We start from the raw sequence: 18,933 nt of genomic DNA, 5'->3' as shown, positions 1-18,933 counted from the left end.
AAAGTCATGGCATTCAAACCAAATTAAAAAATAAATTAATAAAACAAAGAAAGGCATCATGAATATTATGCTAGTACAAGGCCAACCACCATAATGATTCCTTTCAATTCAAGATCATATTTTATGTTAACACTTTAGATAATGCAAGAGGCAAAATACAACATTTTGGTGTATATTTAAAACTTCAGTAAATTATAAAAGTTGTCTATTGTTGTAAGCCAGCGCTTGGTATGCTAATTTCTCATTTAGACCAAGACTACCAGATCTCAAGTGCATCAAATTTCTATGCAACATAAGGATCAAGTCAATTTCTAACACCTGTCATGGACAATGGAAGAAAAGAGAAAATTCTACAGTAATATACAAGAAATTATTGAGTGGTATTACGAAAACTGTTAAGCGATGTTATTATTTCAAGTGTTACAGTATATGAATTCACGTGTTAATATATTTCATATAAAAATTACTTAGTTGTATACATCTTTTCTCATATAACACATAACTAAATTATTTTTGAAGAACGAACATAACTATTGGATATTTTTTAATTAATAAAGAAGGGAAGAATTGAAAGTTCTTAGGAGCCTCTCAATCATTAACTATTGAATACGTATTGTTGTCCCATATTTATTAAACACATTATTGATCAAATCATACGTCAGGATAAAACCTAGCTAAGTCTCATTTTGGTGAGAAATATGGATATGTATATATGTAAAACATGCATATAGCTTTTGTGTTTCTGCTCAATATATACGTTACTTTTGGAATAAACATCCAAGGAAGCTCCATGTATTGGATGGTGTGGATCGGAATTCTCAAAACTACTCATAACATATTTTGTTAGAGTACAACATACAAGTGAAACCCACTTGAATTTGTCCATAACATTACTCCAGTAATGAAATTGTACAATTGGGATAAAGCTAATTCATAATAAGGGAGCACTTAGCTCTCTCTCTCTCTCTCTCTCTCTCTCTCTCTCTCTCTCTCTCCAATAAAATCTTTTATACAACTGCATTATTTGTATCTATATCAACTTCTCAATAGAAATTTAATGCATTATTTTTTTTCGTTTAGAAAAATAGTGGTAGATAAGGTGATTACAATAAATTTGTAATCTTTATATACATTGTATGTCTCCATTTTGAGTTATTTACACTAACACCTCCTCATGTTAGATTGCATATACTTCATTGAGGTTAATTTTATCATTTTCATAAGATTTTTTTTTATTAAAAAAACAAATGAAATCATCAATTTTTATACAAACAATCAACGAAAAGAATTTTGTGAAAACAAACACAAACAAGACTCGTGTTTTTCTTTTTCTTTTTTAATTGGACATTGTGTCGTCTCTTCCCTATCTTTTCATGCCTCTTTCCCCTAAGCTTCCTTGCATTTTCCTGACCTTCAATCTTAGTCGTCCAGTAGATCGTGTAGCCAAACGGATATTATCTTTTCACTGCTCTCCCCACATCGGAACTTTTGCTTTTGTCGAGTGAAACGTTTGAGGACCTTGACTATGCCTATTTCAAAATTATTCATATGCGCTGCAACACACAAACCACTGCCCAGAAAACATAATTGATTATGAAATAACTTCCTCTGCTAAAGTCGGATCGGAAGGCCAACTTGTGCATAATTTTTAGTTGATAACTTAATTGTCACAGATAGTACCCTTCTTGCAGTTAACAAATTCATTGATGACTTATGTTCAACCTTTGATAGTCGCATGCTAGGAGAGCTCAATTTTTTTCTTGGCATGGAAGTTTGTCGCACCAATGGCTATCTATCATTCTCTCAAGCTCGTTATACATCTAACCTTCTCACGAAATTTAATATGGCAGCATGTAAACCAAGTCCCACACCACTGCTCTCCTCCACCAGACTCTCTGCAAATGATGGTGATCCGATCTCTGACCCCATACTGTACTGATGCATGGTTGGGGGCCTCCAGTACCTCACTCTGTCTCGCCCCGATACCGCTTTTGCCATGAATCATGTGTGCCAATTCATGCATCACCCGTGTTCCACTCACCTCCAAGCTGTTAAAAGGATCTATCGCTACATTAAGGGCACTCTTGAGCAATCCAACGTATCCCGCTCAAGCTCTGAAGCCGAGTATCGCGCACTTGCTACCACTACAGCTGAGCTTTGTTGGTTTGGCTACTTGTTTCGTGAGTTGGGTATTCCTCTTTGTTCCCCTCCATGTATCTTTGTCGACAACATATCTGCCCTCCACATGGCCGCGAATCCCGTCTTCCATGCTCGTACCCGCCATGTTGAAATCGACTACCATTTTTGTTCACGAGTTAATTTCCCAAGGTGTTCTTCAGACGCACTATGTTCCCTCTTCTTCTCAACTTGCCGATCTCTTCGCCAACAACTTGTCTCGCGAACGGTTTACTCAACTTGCATATAAAAGAACTCCAATACAACCAGAATACTCATCGTGGGGTATTCTTCCATTCTACTTCTTATTCTTCTCTTACCTCTCTCAATTTCTCTACAATTTGCATAAGGTTTTTTTTTTTAAAAAAAAATTTATAAATGAAATCATCAATTTTTGTACAAATAATGAATGAAAATGAATTTTGTGAAAACAAACTGAAACAAGACGTGTTTTTCTTCTTCTTTTCTCTTTTTCTTTTGTGAGTGGACATTGTGCTCGTCTCTTCCCTCTGCTTTCATGCCTCTTTCCCCGATGCTTCCTTGCATTTTCCTGACCTTCAATCTTAGCCGTCCAGTAGATCCTGTAGCCAAAAAGATATTATATTTTCACTGTTCTCCCCACATGGGAACTTTTGCTTTTGTTGACTGAAACGTTTGAGGACCTTGACTATGCGTATTTCGAATTATTCATCTGCGCTGCAACACACAAACCACTGCCCAGAAAAAATAATTGATAACTTCTTCTGCTCAAGTCGGATCGGAAGGCCAACTTGTGCATAATTTGTTGCTGGTCTGATCTGAACCGATAGCTCCTCCAGTATCAATTAATGGATGCCAGGAAAGCCCATAAAGCATCCTCTTCATCCTCACCATCCACCTCCTCATCAAAACGTTTGAAGTACGACGTGTTCTTGAGCTTCAGAGGTGAAGACACACGCAAGGGCTTCACAGGCCACCTCCACGCCGCATTATCTGGTGACGGATTCCGCGGCTTTCTTGATGACAACGAGCTAAAAAGGGCGGAATTTATAAAAACCCAACTGGAGCAGGCAATCGACGGGTCCATGATCTCCATAATTGTCTTCTCCAAGAGGTATGCCGATTCCAGTTGGTGTCTTGATGAGCTGGTGAAGATCATGGAGTGTAGAGAAAGATTGGGGCAAAAGGTTTTTCCATTGTTCTATAATGTTGATGCTTCGGATGTCCGGAAACAAACTGGTAGTTTTGCACAAGCATTTGAGAAACATGAAGCGGGCAAACATGAGAAAGAAAAGGTACAGCGATGGAGAAATGCTCTCAGTCAAGCAGCAGATTTGTGTGGGGAAGATCTTAAAAATGCTGACAATGGGTAATTACTAATTTCTTGTTCCTTGGATTATCATCTCATTACTTGACAACCATATGTTTTCTGTCCTTTTTGTTTTTGTTTTTGTTTTTCCAACTATGTTTTTAACTATGGTTTGGTTTGGTTTGATTTTAACTATCCATTCTTTCTAACTTGATAATGTAAGATCCATTTAACAGTTGATGTTAAATCCCAATCTTAATTGTTAATTATATCTTAATTCTAAATTATTAAGTTAGGGATTCAATTTAACCTTGTAGTTTGTTCCACATCGAATGATTCGTAGTTCTGCTTCTTTGTTTAATTGCCAGGCATGAAGCAAAGTTTATCAACAAAATTCTTGGGGTGGTTAATAAGCTGTTGGACATCAAATCCCAATTAGACATCAAACACCCTGTTGGAATTACTTCTCGGGTGAAGGCTTTGAGTAATCACTTACATATTGAAAATTCAGGTTCTAAGGATGATGTTCGCATGATCGGTATTTGGGGGATGGGCGGCATTGGGAAAACAACGCTTGCCAAAGCCATTTATAACGAATTTGAGCGTAGCTTTGAAGGTAGGAGTTTCCTTGAAAACGTGAGGGAAGTAATTGCAAACCAACCAATGGGTCTGGTTCGTTTGCAAAAACAACTTCTAAATGATATCTTGAAAAGCGAGGGCGTAAACGTTGACTCTGTTCTTAAAGGGATCGAGATGATAAGAAGAAGACTTCCCTGTAAAAGAGCACTTGTCATAATTGACGATGCAGATGATCTACACCAACTAGAAGCAATAGCTGGAGCTCGTGATTGGTTTGGCCCTGGAAGTAGAATTCTTATAACAACAAGAAATCAACATTTGCTACAGCAAGTTGGAGTGGATGGCACATATATCGCTGAAAAAATGGATGAGGAAGAAGCTCTAGAGTTCTTTAGTTGGCATGCCTTCAAAAGACGTTATCCTGATCAAGAATACATTGACCTCTCAAAACGTGTAATTCGTTACTGTCAAGGCTTGCCACTAGCACTTCGAGTTGTTGGGTCTTTTCTGTTTAATAGATCCATAGCGGAGTGGGAAAGCCATTTGGAGAAGTTGCAAACAAGTCCTGATGGAGATATTCAAAAAATACTCAGAATAAGCTTTGACGGGCTACCTGATGATACAACGAGAAAGATATTCCTTGATATATCTTGTTTCTTTATTGGATATGACAAGGACTATGTAACAAAAATATTAGATGGATGTGGCTTTTATGCAACGATAGGAATCAGTGTCCTCATCGAACGGTGCCTTGTAACTGTTAGTGAGCAAAAGGAGCTGATGATGCATGATTTGCTTCGAGACATGGGAAGAGAGATCGTTTATGAAAATGCCCGCGGTCATCCTGAAAAATTTAGTAGATTGTGGAAACGTGAAGACGTAACAGATGTATGAGAGACAAATCTGTAAGTACTTTCCAAGTAAAGTCTTGAATGCATCATGCAAGAGAAGCATATGTATCCAGTGTCTATAATAAATTAAAATGTCCTTCTCCATTTCTTTATTTTTTTTGTTTAGTACAAGCGCTAAATCAAAGTAAAAGAGGGGGTTCTCACACATCCACGCTACCAAGGTGCCATTTGAACATGAGACCTTAGTCCGCAAGTTTAGACCATTTTTCACTTCACTAGACCTATTTCTTATATTATATCCATTAATATCAAAGCTCAATTAGGCATAACCAACAAAAAAATATGTGCTTTAATTGCAAACACAAACTATTAATTATACCTCTTGGTTAATACATACACGGATTTTCATGTTTGTAAATCATTTTTCTAACTCGGTATCTTTTGTTAACAGGGAACTGAAAAAATTGAAGGAGTTGCTCTACATGGCTCTTACGGGACTAGATTCAGTGCACAAGCATTTACCAACATGAAAAAACTGAGGTCTCATAAGAAATGATGATTTGACGAGCAATTACTGAGGGCCTTCTTATCTATCTATCTTTTTTTTTTTTATCTGCCAAATAATTCACCTATCTGTTATCTTTAATCGTGTTCAACATTTATAAACTTTTTTAAATATGAAACCTGGTAAACCTTTTTAAATATATTTGAAGTGTTCTGTTTCTCTCTCTCTCTCTCTCTCTCTCTCTCTCTCTCTTATACACATGTTCAAATAGGTTTTCACTAAACTTTTGTCACTCTTGATCTTAATCGTTTGTCATGTAAGAAACTCTCATGAGCCTGATAAGTATTGTAATTCCCTTTTACTGGTGAAGTGCTAGTTATTTACTGGACTATTAATTGGGCTTTAGCTCCGGAAAGTGTTTAAAGTGGAGACAGAGGAAAGGAAAGGAAAAGTATTATGCTAATGAACATGATTGCATGGTTTTGATTTCAATTTTCTGTCGGTATATTTTCCTATTTCTACCCAACAAGTTCTCTAACATCTGTTCTGTATATATTTTATGCAAATCAGAAATCACATTGTACAATGAGTTGCTTGGTAGAATTTACTCATCGTTTCTATTGGTCATACTTATAAAAGGAAGGATTTAGGTCATGATGGGTCATTTAAGAGGGAAATTGTTTTCGATCTTTGGATGTGCTTAATGCTAGATATTGTCTGGTTATGAACATCACATGATTTTAAACACCACCTTCGTCTCTGAAGAGGTGCTGAAGGTTTGTGGCATATGTTTGTGGATTTAGTTTGGTGTGAAACAATTTCCTCCGTTTTGCCTCCTTTGCTAGTAAAGTGAAAACACTTATTTCTAGAAAGTTCTGTTAGTAAAGTGATATTGCACATTTGCACACATCAGATAAAAGCAATGAGATATTATTTTTGTTTTTAAAAGTGAAACTAATAGTTTGGAATTGGCATAGTTGTTGCAAGGCCAAAAAGGAAAATCCAACAATCAGTTTTTAAGGATCTTGATAATTTTGTGCATTGTAAGGGTGGAGTGTATTGTTTTGCTTGAACATGGATTGGCACTTCCTTGTAAGATGACACACTTTAAACTTTGAAATTGCAGATTTCCAAAATCACTGAAGAAGGTGTAACCATCTCTCAGCCCTACTCTTTGAAGACTTTCTGGGGTTTCTCTGCTTTCGAAAATCCAACATTGGGTGCTGAAGGATCATGGTAGTTGAATAGAGGCATGGCTTCTGAACTTGAAACAGCTAACTAGGAGCTAAGTTGAACTTTAATGTGTTTCTACAGTTATTGGAACCAAGAATTTGTAACAGTGTTGACTCGAATATAGCTGGTTGGCTTTTGAGAAACATTTTAGCTATAATACCCATCGTTTTCTTAAATTTGGTGTTGCAGCATCCAACGAGTATGAACTTATTGTAGTGACACTTAAAGCAATGTCTATTTTCCTTTGAATCATTTGGCCAGTATGTGGTTTGAAGATCATATAATCGGTTGTGAAATACATATATATATATATATATATATACATATATATATATATATATATATGCAATAATAGGAATAGGAATTCTATCTGGCATCTGATTTTCTTTGTTTTCATACAAAATAGAGTGGTCTTTTTCTAGAATTTCTGGGATACTGGGGACAGTAGGAGGATATCATGGATTGTTGTTAAGAAGGAGAAATGAGTTCTTGTTTGTTCTACACGGTTATTGAGCTAGGAGGGGATGGTTTTATCAGTCTTAGTTTGACAATTGGAAAGTTTCTTTAGATTATAAAATATTTTTGGAGCCGTCAGATGTGAAATGTATAATCTAAATTCTTTGTGATGAGACAATTATATTTATGCTCTCCAGATGGAAGGCAAACTGTCGGAAGCTTGAAACACTTGACCAAAAATGTTAACGTCCTGGGTTATTGTGGCGAACAAAATTAGCGTTTTACAAGAATAGATTATTGCTTCAACATCTTAACGCAAACAGTATCATTTTGATGGATAATGTTTACGGATAAAACACTGTGGATTGAACATACATTGTAAGTTTATAGCGTGGTAATGGAACACTGCCACGTGATATCACTAATCTATGTGTTAAACTCAAACATACAAATTGGGCTGTTAGACTCGACTTAACATACAAATTGGGCTTGGCTTAGACCCAAATGCATGAAGCAAATCTTATTGCCTTGTCTCTAACCATAACACCGTCGCCTCACCAACTCAGTAATTGCTTCGATTTGCCGATCGATAATCTTCGGTGATTGAGAAGTGAGATTCTCAATCGCCGAAACATCGGGGGATTAAGATGCCTACTCGCCTGCGACGACCTCGTTTGGGATTCTCCGTTCCGAAGGAAGCTTGTTTTACGAGTTTGACTGCGGGCATCTGCACTCGTTGATGGTTTTTCATTTTCTCATGCATATTTTCATTATATCTTTGATAAAAATTTGAAACTAAAAATTAAATGCTTAATAAAAATTTCATATCTTCATCAATCTTTAACAAATCCTCTAGTAAGCACATTACGAAATCAGGAGAAAACATCCATGAAGTCAGGCCTTTCTGAACTATTCAATTCAACTATGCTTCTACAAAACAAGGTTATACATATACAAAACCCCAACTGGATAAGCATTGTGAACTTCAAGGACATGCCGCGCGTATCTATATCAACTTTTCAATAGAAATTCAATGCATTATTTTTTCGTTTATAAAACTAGTGGTAGATAAGGTGATTACAATAAATTTGTAATCTTTATATACACTATATGTCTCCATTTTGAGTTATTTACACTAACACTTCTTAAGGTTTTCGGCTTTTTCACAAAACATATTGAGATTTTGGAAATTACAAGAACACCCTTTGAGGTTTTAAATTGTTTTCCCAAAACTTCTTTTCATTGATTTTTTATCCAAAGATTGATGATTTTATAAAAAAAAAATTCTCCAAATAACAAAGTTGGCTTTTGAGATTATATTGCATATATTTTATTGAGATTAATTTTGTCATTTATATAAGTTTTTTTTATATATATAAATGAAATCATTAAACGAAAAAGAATTTGTGAAAACAAAAAGACTTGTGTTTTTCTTCTTCTTTTCTCTTTTTCTTTTGTGAGTGGACATTGTGCTCGTCTCTTCCCTCTCCTTTCATGCCTCTTTCCCCTATGCTTCCTTGCATTTTCCTGACCTTCAATCTTAGCCCTCCAGTAGATCGTGTAGCCAAAAAGATATTATATTTTCACTGTTCTCCCCACATGGGAACTTTTGCTTTTGTTGACTGAAACGTTCGAGGACCTTGACTATGCGTATTTCGAATTATTCATCTGCGCTGCAACACACAAACCACTGCCCAGAAAAAATAATTGATAACTTCTTCTGCTCAAGTCGGATCGGAAGGCCAACTTGTGCATAATTTGTTGCTGGTCTGATCTGAACCGATAGCTCCTCCAGTATCGATTAATGGATGCCAGGAAAGCCCATAAAGCCTCCTCTTCATCCTCACCATCCTCCTCATCAAAACGTTGGAAGTACGACGTGTTCTTGAGCTTCAGAGGTGAAGACACACGCAAGGGCTTCACAGGCCACCTCCACGCCGCATTATCTGGTGACGGATTCCGCGCCTTTCTTGATGACAACGAGCTAAAAAGGGCGGAATTTATAAAAACCCAACTGGAGCAGGCAATCGACGGGTCCATGATCTCCATAATTGTCTTCTCCAAGAGGTATGCCGATTCCAGTTGGTGTCTTGATGAGCTGGTGAAGATCATGGAGTGTAGAGAAAGATTGGGGCAAAAGGTTTTTCCATTGTTCTATAATGTTGATGCTTCGGATGTCCGGAAACAAACTGGTAGTTTTGCACAAGCATTTGAGAAACATGAAGCGGGCAAACATGAGAAAGAAAAGGTACAGCGATGGAGAAATGCTCTCAGTCAAGCAGCAGATTTGTGTGGGGAAGATCTTAAAAATGCTGACAATGGGTAATTACTAATTTCTTGTTCCTTGGATTATCATCTCATTACTTGACAACCATATGTTTTCTGTCCTTTTTGTTTTTGTTTTTGTTTTTCCAACTATGTTTTTAACTATGGTTTGGTTTGGTTTGATTTTAACTATCCATTCTTTCTAACTTGATAATGTAAGATCCATTTAACAGTTGATGTTAAATCCCAATCTTGATTGTTAATTATATCTTAATTCTAAATTATTAAGTTAGGGATTCAATTTAACCTTGTAGTTTGTTCCACATCGAATGATTCGTAGTTCTGCTTCTTTGTTTAATTGCCAGGCATGAAGCAAAGTTTATCAACAAAATTCTTGGGGAGGTTAATAAGCAGTTGTACAGCAAATACCAATTAGACATCGAACACCCTGTTGGAATTACTTCTCGGCTGAACGATGTTGTTCGCATGATTGATATTGAAAATTCAGGTTCTAAGGATGACGTTCGCATGATCGGTATTTGGGGGATGGGCGGCATTGGGAAAACAACGCTTGCCAAAGCCATTTATAACGAATTTGAAGGTAGCTTTGAAGGTAGGAGTTTCCTTGAAAACGTGAGGGAAGTAATTGCAAACCAACCAATGGGTCTGGTTCGTTTGCAAAAACAACTTCTAAATGATATCTTGAAAAGCGAGGGCATAAAGGTTGACTCTGTTCTTAAAGGGATCGAGATGATAAAAAACAGACTTGGCTGTAAAAGAGCACTTGTCATAATTGACGATGCAGATGATCTACAGCAACTAAAAGCAATAGCTGGAGCTCGTGATTGGTTTGGTCCTGGAAGTAGAATTGTTATTACAACAAGAGATAAACATTTGCTAGAGCAAATTCGAGTGGATAGCACATATATGGCTCAAGCAATGGATGAAAAAGAAGCTCTAGAGTTCTTTAGTTGGCATGCCTTCGAAAGACGTTATCCTGATCAAGAATACCTTGACCTCTCAAAACGTGTAATTCGTTACTGTCAAGGCTTGCCACTAGCACTTCGAGTTGTAGGGTCTTTTCTGATTAAAAGATCCATAGCGGAGTGGGAAAGCCAGTTGGAGAAGTTGCGAAAAAGTCCTGATGGAAATATTCACAAAATACTCAGAATAAGCTTTGACGGGCTACCTGATGATACAACGAGAAAGATATTCCTTGATATATCTTGTTTCTTTATTGGAGATGACAAGGACTATGTAACAAAAATATTAGATGGATGTGGCTTTTATGCAACGATAGGAATCAGTGTCCTCATCGAACGGTGCCTTGTAACTGTTAGTGAGCGAAAGGAGCTGATGATGCATGATTTGCTTCGAGACATGGGAAGAGAGATCGTTTATGAAAATGCCCGCGGTCATCCTGAAAAATTTAGTAGATTGTGGAAACGTGAAGACGTAACAGATGTATTGAGAGACAAATCTGTAAGTACTTTCCAAGTAAAGTTTTAGAATGCATCATGCAAGAGAAGCATATGTATCCAGTGTCTATAATAAATTAAAATGTCCTTCTCCATTTCTTTATTTTTTTTGTTTAGTACAAGCGCTAAATCAAAGTAAAAGAGGGGGTTCTCACACATCCACGCTACCAAGGTGCCATTTGAACATGAGACCTTAGTCTGCAAGTTTAGACCATTTTTCACTTCACTAGACCTATTTCTTATATTATATCCATTAATATCAAAGCTCAATTAGGCATAACCAACAAAAAAATATGTGCTTTAATTGCAAACACAAACTATTAATTATACCACTTGGTTAATACATACACGGATTTTCATGTTTGTAAATCATTTTTCTAACTCGGTATCTTTTGTTAACAGGGAACTGACGAAATTGAAGGAGTTGCTCTACATTTGGATTCGGATCTAGATTTGACTAGATTCAGTGCACAAGCATTTACCAACATGAAAAAGCTGAGGTTACTCCACCTCAACAACGTAGGGCTCACTGGAGAGTACAAAGATTTTCCCAAAAAGTTAATATGGTTGTGCTGGCATGGATTCCCTTTAGAGTCCATACCAGATGACTTTCCTGTGCAACCAAAACTAGTTGCTTTAGACCTGCAGTATAGCGCACTCAAAATAGTTTGGAAGGATTGCAAGGTATAATAATCTCAACCAAAACTAGTTGTTGTTGGTTCTTTCCTTCTGGTTCTATACATATATTATACTTCACCTTCTCTTCATTTTGGTTTAATTTCTGTATCTGAGACCTTCCTTTTGGATTTTAATTTCCATTCTAATTTTGTTTTTGTGTAACAGTTGCATCAGAATTTGAAAATCCTTAATCTCAGTCATTCCTATTTTCTAAGAAAATCACCGGACTTTATGAAACTACCAAATCTCGAGGAATTGATATTGCAACACTGTTGGAGTTTGTCTGAGGTTCACTCATCCATCGGGGATCTTGGAAGACTTTCTTTGGTAAATCTTCAAAGCTGCTTCATGCTAAAGGATCTCCCACTGAATTTCTATAAATCCAAGTCTATTGAAACTCTTCTACTTACTCGTTGTTCAAGATTTGAAAAGTTGGCTGAGGGCTTAGGGGACATGGTATCATTGACAACTCTGAAAGCGGATGAGACAGCCATAAGACAAATACCATCTTCCATATTAAAATTGAAGAAACTGAAAGTTTTATCTTTATGTGATGTGAAATGGTCGCCATCAACAAATCTTTTGCCTCCTTCATTGCATAGTTTAAGCTCTTTAAGAGAATTAGCTCTTGCAAACTGTAGTTTAACTAATGATGCAGTCCCCAAGGATCTCGGTAGCCTAATTTCCTTAGAAAGGTTAGATCTTGCATGCAATGACTTTTGCAGCCTACCAAGCCTCAGTCGTCTTTCAAAGCTTCAAGATTTGTCTTTACATGAGTGCAAAAATCTTCGTGCAATCCCAGATTTACCAACAAATTTGAAAGTCTTACGAGCAGATGGCTGCATTGCATTGGAAAAAATGCCAGATTTTTTAGAAATGTCAAATATAGAAGAATTGTATCTAAGTGGTTCGGACAGCCTCACTGAGATTCCAGGCCTGGATAAGTCATTAAACTCCATGACAATGATTTATATGGATGGCTGCACTAATCTCACTGCTGATTTTAGGAAGAACATCCTACAGGTCAATCCTTCTCTCTCTCTCTCAAACACACACATGCATCTTTCTCTTTCTATCACATACAACGCATATGTACACATGCAGGCATAAGAATGTATTTCTTATAGAAATTTGGCTCTACATGGTATAGGGATGGACTTCTTGCGGATATGGTGGCATTTTTCTCAGTGGAAATGATATTCCTGATTGGTTCGACTATGTCCATGACGATGATATTGTGTATTTCACTGTGCCTCGAAGTGTTGGTCGTAATTTTAAAGGGTTAACTTTGTCCTTCGTTTCCTCTCCAGTCTTTTTAAGTCGTCGTAGTAGCATTAGCATTAAAAACATGACCAAGGGTGCTGAGCTTGAAGCCAGGATCATACCCGATTGTCCAATTGACGAGCTCAATTACAAGCCAGGTTATTATCTTTGGCAGGGACAGTTATCAAATGACGAGCTCAAATTGCAAGACGGTGATAAAGTCTTGATTGAAATAATAGTGGGGGAATATGATGATGGGGTGAAGGTGAAGAAAACAGGTGTTAGTCTGGTATGGGACAAATTTATGAACGAAAATATGATTGATTACCATCTTTGTGCGTATGAACGACGCCCATCTCAAAATCTGGTCAATGATGATGACATCATTCATGTCGAAGATGATAATCACATAACAAAATCACCAGACTTTTCAAAATTCCCAAATCTCGAGAAGTTGATATTGAAAGGTTGTGAACAGTTGTATAAGATTCACTCATCCATCGGGGATCTTGGAAGACTTTCTTTGGTAAATCTTGAAGACTGCAAAATGCTAAGGGATCTCCCACTGAATTTCTATAAATCCAAGTCTATTGAAACTCTTATACTGAATGGTTGTTCAAGATTTGAAGACTTGGCTGATGGCTTAGGGGACATGGTATCATTAACAATTTTGGAAGCAGATTACACAGCCATCAGACAAATTCCAAGTCTCGCTGGTCTTTCAAAGCTCAACGTCTTGTGTGTAAATGCATGCGAAAACCTTCGTGCAATCCCAGATTTACCGACCAATTTGTATGTACTGAAAGCAAATGAGTGCCCAGAATTGGAAACAATTCCAGATTTTTCAAAAATGTTGAATATGAGAGAATTGTATCTCAATGATTCGTTCAAACTCACCGAGGTTCCAGGCTTGGATAAGTCATTAAACTCCATGACAAGGATTCATATGGAAGGCTGCACCAATCTCACTGCAGATTTTAGGAACAACATCCTACAGGTCTCTCTCTCTCTCTCTCTCTCTCTCTCTCTCTCTCTCTCTCTCTCTCTCTCACATACAACGCATATGCACACATGCGTGCATAAGAATGTATTTCTTATAGAAATTTGGCTCTGCATGGTACAGGGATGGACTTCTTGCGGATATGGTGGCATTTTTCTCAGTGGGAATGATATTCCTGATTGGTTCGACTGTGTCCATGACGACGATATTGTGTATTTCACTGTGCCTCGAAGTGTTGGTCGTAATTTGAAAGGGTTAACTTTGTCCTTCGTTAACTCTTCAGACGGCTACTACAGTATTAGCATTAGCATTAAAAACGTGACCAAGGGTTCTGAGCTTGAAGCCAGGATCATACCCGATTGTCCAACTGAGGGTTATTATCTTTGGCAGGGACAGTTATCAAATGACGAGCTCAAATTGCAAGACGGTGATAAAGTCTTGATTGAAATAATAATAGTGGACAAATGGGTGAAGGTGAAGAAAACAGGTGTTAGTCTGGTATGGGACAAATTTATGAACGAAAATATGATTGATTACCATCTTTGTCGATATGAACGACGCCCATCTCAAAATCTGGTCAATGATGATGACATCATTCATGTCGAAAATGATAATCACTTAAGAAAATCACCAGACTTTTCAAAATTCCCAAATCTCGAGAAGTTGATATTGAAAGGTTGTAAGTACTTGTATAAGGTTCACTCATCCATCGGGGATCTTGGAAGACTTTCTTTGGTAAATCTTGAAGGCTGCAGAATGCTAAAGGATCTCCCACTGAATTTCTATAAATCCAAGTCTATTGAAACTCTTATACTGAATGGTTGTTGGAGTTTTGAAAAGTTAGCTGATGGCTTAGGGGACATGGTATCATTGACAATTTTGAAAGCAGATAACACAGGCATCAGACAAATTCCATGTTCCATAGTAAAATTGAAGAAGTTGAGAATTTTATCTCTATCTGGTGAGAATTTTGAAATTCCATCTTTTACCCCTTTCGTTACATGCCTTCAACTCTTTAATAGAGTTATTATGTCTTGCAGGCTGCTGGTTAACTGAGGATGCAATCCCTAAAGATCTATGTAGCCTAATTTGCTTAGAACATCTGGTTCTTGGAGCCAATAATTTTCGTAGCCTGCCAAGGCTCGCTGGTCACACCCTATTCCAGTTGTCGAACTGAGGGTTATTATCTTTGGCAGGGACAGTTATCAAATGACGAGCTCAAATTGCAAGACGGTGATAAAGTCTTTATTGAAATAACATCTGAATATAAAGCGGCGAAGGTGAAGAAAACAGGTGTTAGTCTGGTATGGGACAAATTTATGAACGAAAATATGATTGATTACCATCTTTGTGCGTATGAACGACGCCCATCTCAAAATCTGGTCAATGATGATGACATCATTCATGTCGAAGATGATAATCACATAACAAAATCACCAGACTTTTCAAAATTCCCAAATCTCGAGAAGTTGATATTGAAAGGTTGTGAACAGTTGTATAAGATTCACTCATCCATCGGGGATCTTGGAAGACTTTCTTTGGTAAATCTTGAAGACTGCAAAATGCTAAGGGATCTCCCACTGAATTTCTATAAATCCAAGTCTATTGAAACTCTTATACTGAATGGTTGTTCAAGATTTGAAGACTTGGCTGATGGCTTAGGGGACATGGCCTCATTGAAAATTTTGAGAGCAAATAAGACAGCCATCAGACGAATTCCATCTTCCATAGTAAAATTGAAGAAGTTGAGAATTTTATCTCTATCTGGTGAGAATTTTGAAATTCCATCTTTTACCCCTTTCGTTACATGCCTTCGACTCTTTAATAGAGTTATTATGTCTTGCAGGCTGCAGTTTAAGTGAGGATGCAATCCCCAAGGACCTCGGTAGCCTAATTTCCTTAGAAGATCTGCTTCTTGAAGACAATGACTTTTGTAGCCTACCAAGTCTCGCCGGTCTTTCAAAGCTCAAGGTCTTGTGTTTAAATGCATGCAGAGAACTTCTTGCAATCCCAGATTTACCAACCAATTTGTATGTTCTGAAAGCAAATGACTGCCCAGAATTGGAAACAATTCCAGATTTTTCAAAAATGTTGAATATGAGAGAATTGTATCTCAATGATTCGTTCAAACTCACTGAGGTTCGAGGCTTGGATAAGTCATTAAACTCCATGACAAGGATTCATATGGAATGCTGCACCAATCTCACTGCAGATTTTAGGAACAACATCCTACAGGTGTCTCTCTCTCTCTCTCTCTCTCTCTCTCTCTCTCTCTCTCTTGAATCGGTATCAAACTTTATAGTTTTAGGTTGAAAACAAAAGCTGAAACCTTTAGGAGAAATACACCTCAGAGAAAGAAGGATAGAAAAAACAGAGGATTTGAATGTTCAGTATACTTCTCTATCACAAATGCAGAGGAATTACATGACTATATTCCTCTCTGAGTCAAAAATCAGACCCTATTTTTTGGGGAGCAAGGACTCATCTCCAGCCATACAGGCCATAGGAGGCTACGATCTTTCCACTTGGAGAAAGATCGGATGACCCAGTACAATCTAAATGGGATAAGAATAACAGCTGTGCAGGTTTCTAAAAACAGAAATAAAGCTAGCTGTTACACATTTAAACTAACGGCTATTTCTAAAAGGAGTTAATTCTTCATCTCTTCAATTCCAATCTGCAGGATGATTTAAGCTAAGAACGCAGCTTAATTCTCAACATCTCTCTCTCTCTCTCTCTCTCTCTCTCTCTCTCTCTCTCTCACACACACACACACAGAGGCACAGCTGCAGATGCGGCCCATGTAAATATGCATATGCATGTATAAGAATGTGTTGCTTCTGGTGTGCAGAGATGGACTTCTTGCGGATTTGGTGGAATTTATTTGAATGGAATTTATGATATTCCTGAGTGGTTCAAAATCGTCAATCATGTGGACAATATCGTCTTCTTTGAAGTTCCTAAAAGAATCATGGGTCGTGATTTAAAAGGGTTGACTATATGCTTCGTTTACTCTTCTTTTGTTTTTGGCCCAGAACTTGAAGGTCCTATTGGCATTATCGTTAGAAATCTTACCAAACAAACTGCTTTGCACACCAAGATAGCATTTCTCAGATACGGAAGACCAGGACCGGATTTGCTTATTGAGGATCTATTGTCAACCGGACTTGAAGACCGTTATCTTTGGCAGGGACAATTGTCAAATGATGTGCTCTGTTTGGAAGGTGGTGACCACGTATCGATACTTGTAAGGCCTCATGATGTGGATTTTGTGAGAGTGAAGAAGACGGGGGTTCATTTAGAATGGGACAAAGTCATGAAGGAAAATATGGATAATTTGGATCCTCATTTGTATGATTTGGAAACAAATTAGGATTTTTGATGGGGAGTTGATGAATCCATTTCAAGAAATTGTTGTCACTGAGACAAAGGGTAACCATACTGAGCAAGCCATCAATCTTGATGGAGGAAGAAGAAGCCATGATGAAGCAGAGATTGTACTACAACACTATTACACTTTATACAGCTGTCTAACTAATTCAAATACACTACTAACAACTCACGTGCCTTGCACACCTAACTCACCCCTGAATTAGACCAACACCCTAATGCAACAGCGCTTGCAAAAATTCCAGTGCGGAGAGACGTCCGCCCCGTTTTCTGGGCTGTGGGTTGGTAAAATGACCCAAATCTATTACAACGTTACAAATTTCAGTAGGAAATTTACTTAAATGATTTGGTAATGAGAGAGCCACGCATGACCTGTCCCAAAGCCCCACATGTCACATTCTGGTGCACTTTTCACTTCTGTAGGTAATAAACACGTGTCAGCATAGCAACATACACTTCACACCTCCTTTGCACATAGAGATAGCTCTTTCCAAGGCTGAATAATATATGAGCTTCACATTTAAGCCCAAACGTAGATCCCAAAATATAGAAAAATTCTATGCAATCCAAATTCTATAAAACATCCCCGTTTGACTATTCCATGGACTTACAAATACAAACAACCCTTGAAAATTTTAAAAAACTGCCACTGCAATAATATTACTAGATACCCAAACACAATTTTTAACAAAAAAACCCAAAACCTGCCCAACCCACTTTGTTACAAAAATACCCATTAAAAAATCGACCCAAAAAAAAAAAAAAAACATGATATCTTATGCTTTTGGCCCTTGATTAGAACCCTTTTTCTCTTGATATCCATCTTTCATCCAACTGCATTATATATAGTCCTTTGACACATTGCATTATTTGTATCTATATCAACGTTTCAATATAAATTTTAATGCATTATTTTTTCGTTTAGAAAATTAGTGGTAGATAAGGTGATTACAATAAATTTGTAATCTTTTTACACACTGTATGTCTCCATTTTTCTTTAACTTGTAATATTAAATTTTAAACCCATACAGCTAAGATAAATTGAACGATTCTGATAAAGAAGATTGCTACTAGAGAAAAAAGATTGAGAAAAACTTATATATTAAAGGAATAACATTATTTTATCATCTCCAACTAATTACGTTTCGTCACACGTAATAAGGATTCCATATAATAAAATATAATTGGACATAAACAACAAAATAGTGCAATCCATGCAACTTCTTTTCCATTACTATAGTATGCAATGGAGCATGGGAATGCTAGCTAGCTAGCATCACGTATGAGTCATGCTGCCCTAAGCAGCCACCCAAAAATACCAATTGTGGCTTGGCATTGTGCAAAATATTACACTCGAATGCCATAAAAGTAGAAAAAGGAAAAAAAAAAAAAAAAGAGTTTTTGAGGTATGCTCAATGCCTCTTAGCTGCAAACTTACACATTACAGTGCTCACTGGGCTCCACATTATCCTCCTCACAATAATTTCTACACGTGAGCATCCCGAGTTCCAACAAAGGCTGAGGACCAAAACTACCAGATCTCAAGTGCACCAAATTTCTATGCAACATAAGCTCAAGTCAACTTCTAACACCTGTCATGGACAATGGAAGAAAAGAGGAAATTCTACAGTAATATACAAGAAATTATTGAGTGGTAGTATTACGAACCCTTCAAGGGATGTTATTATTTGAAGTGGTACAGTCATAATATAAGTGAATTGGTTATATCACGTGATAATATATTTAATATAAAAATTACTTAGTTGTATATA

The 18,933-nt window shown here is 37.1% G+C and overlaps 1 protein-coding gene, 1 long non-coding RNA gene and 1 pseudogene across 2 annotated transcripts; all 3 read left to right on the top strand.

Annotated features, from left to right (window-relative positions):
• The first annotated feature begins 2,816 nt into the window (after positions 1-2,816).
• Positions 2,817-4,974, top strand: LOC117620217 (annotated as a pseudogene).
• Positions 4,975-5,325: 351 nt separating this feature from the next.
• LOC117616704 lies at positions 5,326-6,883 on the top strand. The gene is made up of 2 exons (XR_004584168.1): positions 5,326-5,433; positions 6,525-6,883. It is a non-coding gene; the product is annotated as an uncharacterized LOC117616704 (long non-coding RNA).
• Positions 6,884-8,713: 1,830 nt separating this feature from the next.
• LOC117616703 (disease resistance protein RPV1-like) lies at positions 8,714-17,351 on the top strand. The gene is made up of 9 exons (XM_034346098.1): positions 8,714-9,409; positions 9,718-10,834; positions 11,233-11,514; positions 11,674-12,531; positions 12,659-13,768; positions 13,895-14,732; positions 14,812-14,918; positions 15,725-16,006; positions 16,623-17,351. The coding sequence occupies exons 1-9, from the start codon at positions 8,892-8,894 to the stop codon at positions 17,142-17,144; spliced, it is 5,634 nt and encodes a 1,877-aa protein (XP_034201989.1). The 5' UTR covers positions 8,714-8,891; the 3' UTR covers positions 17,145-17,351.
• Positions 17,352-18,933: the final 1,582 nt, after the last annotated feature.

The sequence above is a fragment of the Prunus dulcis genome, chromosome 1 (genome assembly GCF_902201215.1).
Source record: "Prunus dulcis chromosome 1, ALMONDv2, whole genome shotgun sequence".
Lineage (NCBI taxonomy): Eukaryota > Viridiplantae > Streptophyta > Magnoliopsida > Rosales > Rosaceae > Prunus > Prunus dulcis.
This window is presented reverse-complemented; position numbering and strand designations above follow the sequence as displayed.

Bases quoted from the DNA above. Each gene is read 5' to 3' on its own strand.
- LOC117616703 (XM_034346098.1), top strand. From the start codon at position 8,892: ATGGATGCCAGGAAAGCCCATAAAGCCTCCTCTTCATCCTCACCATCC. The intron at 9,410-9,717 runs GTAATTACTAAT...TTTAATTGCCAG, and splicing joins CTTAAAAATGCTGACAATGG to GCATGAAGCAAAGTTTATCA. The intron at 14,733-14,811 runs GTGAGAATTTTG...TATGTCTTGCAG, and splicing joins GAGAATTTTATCTCTATCTG to GCTGCTGGTTAACTGAGGAT.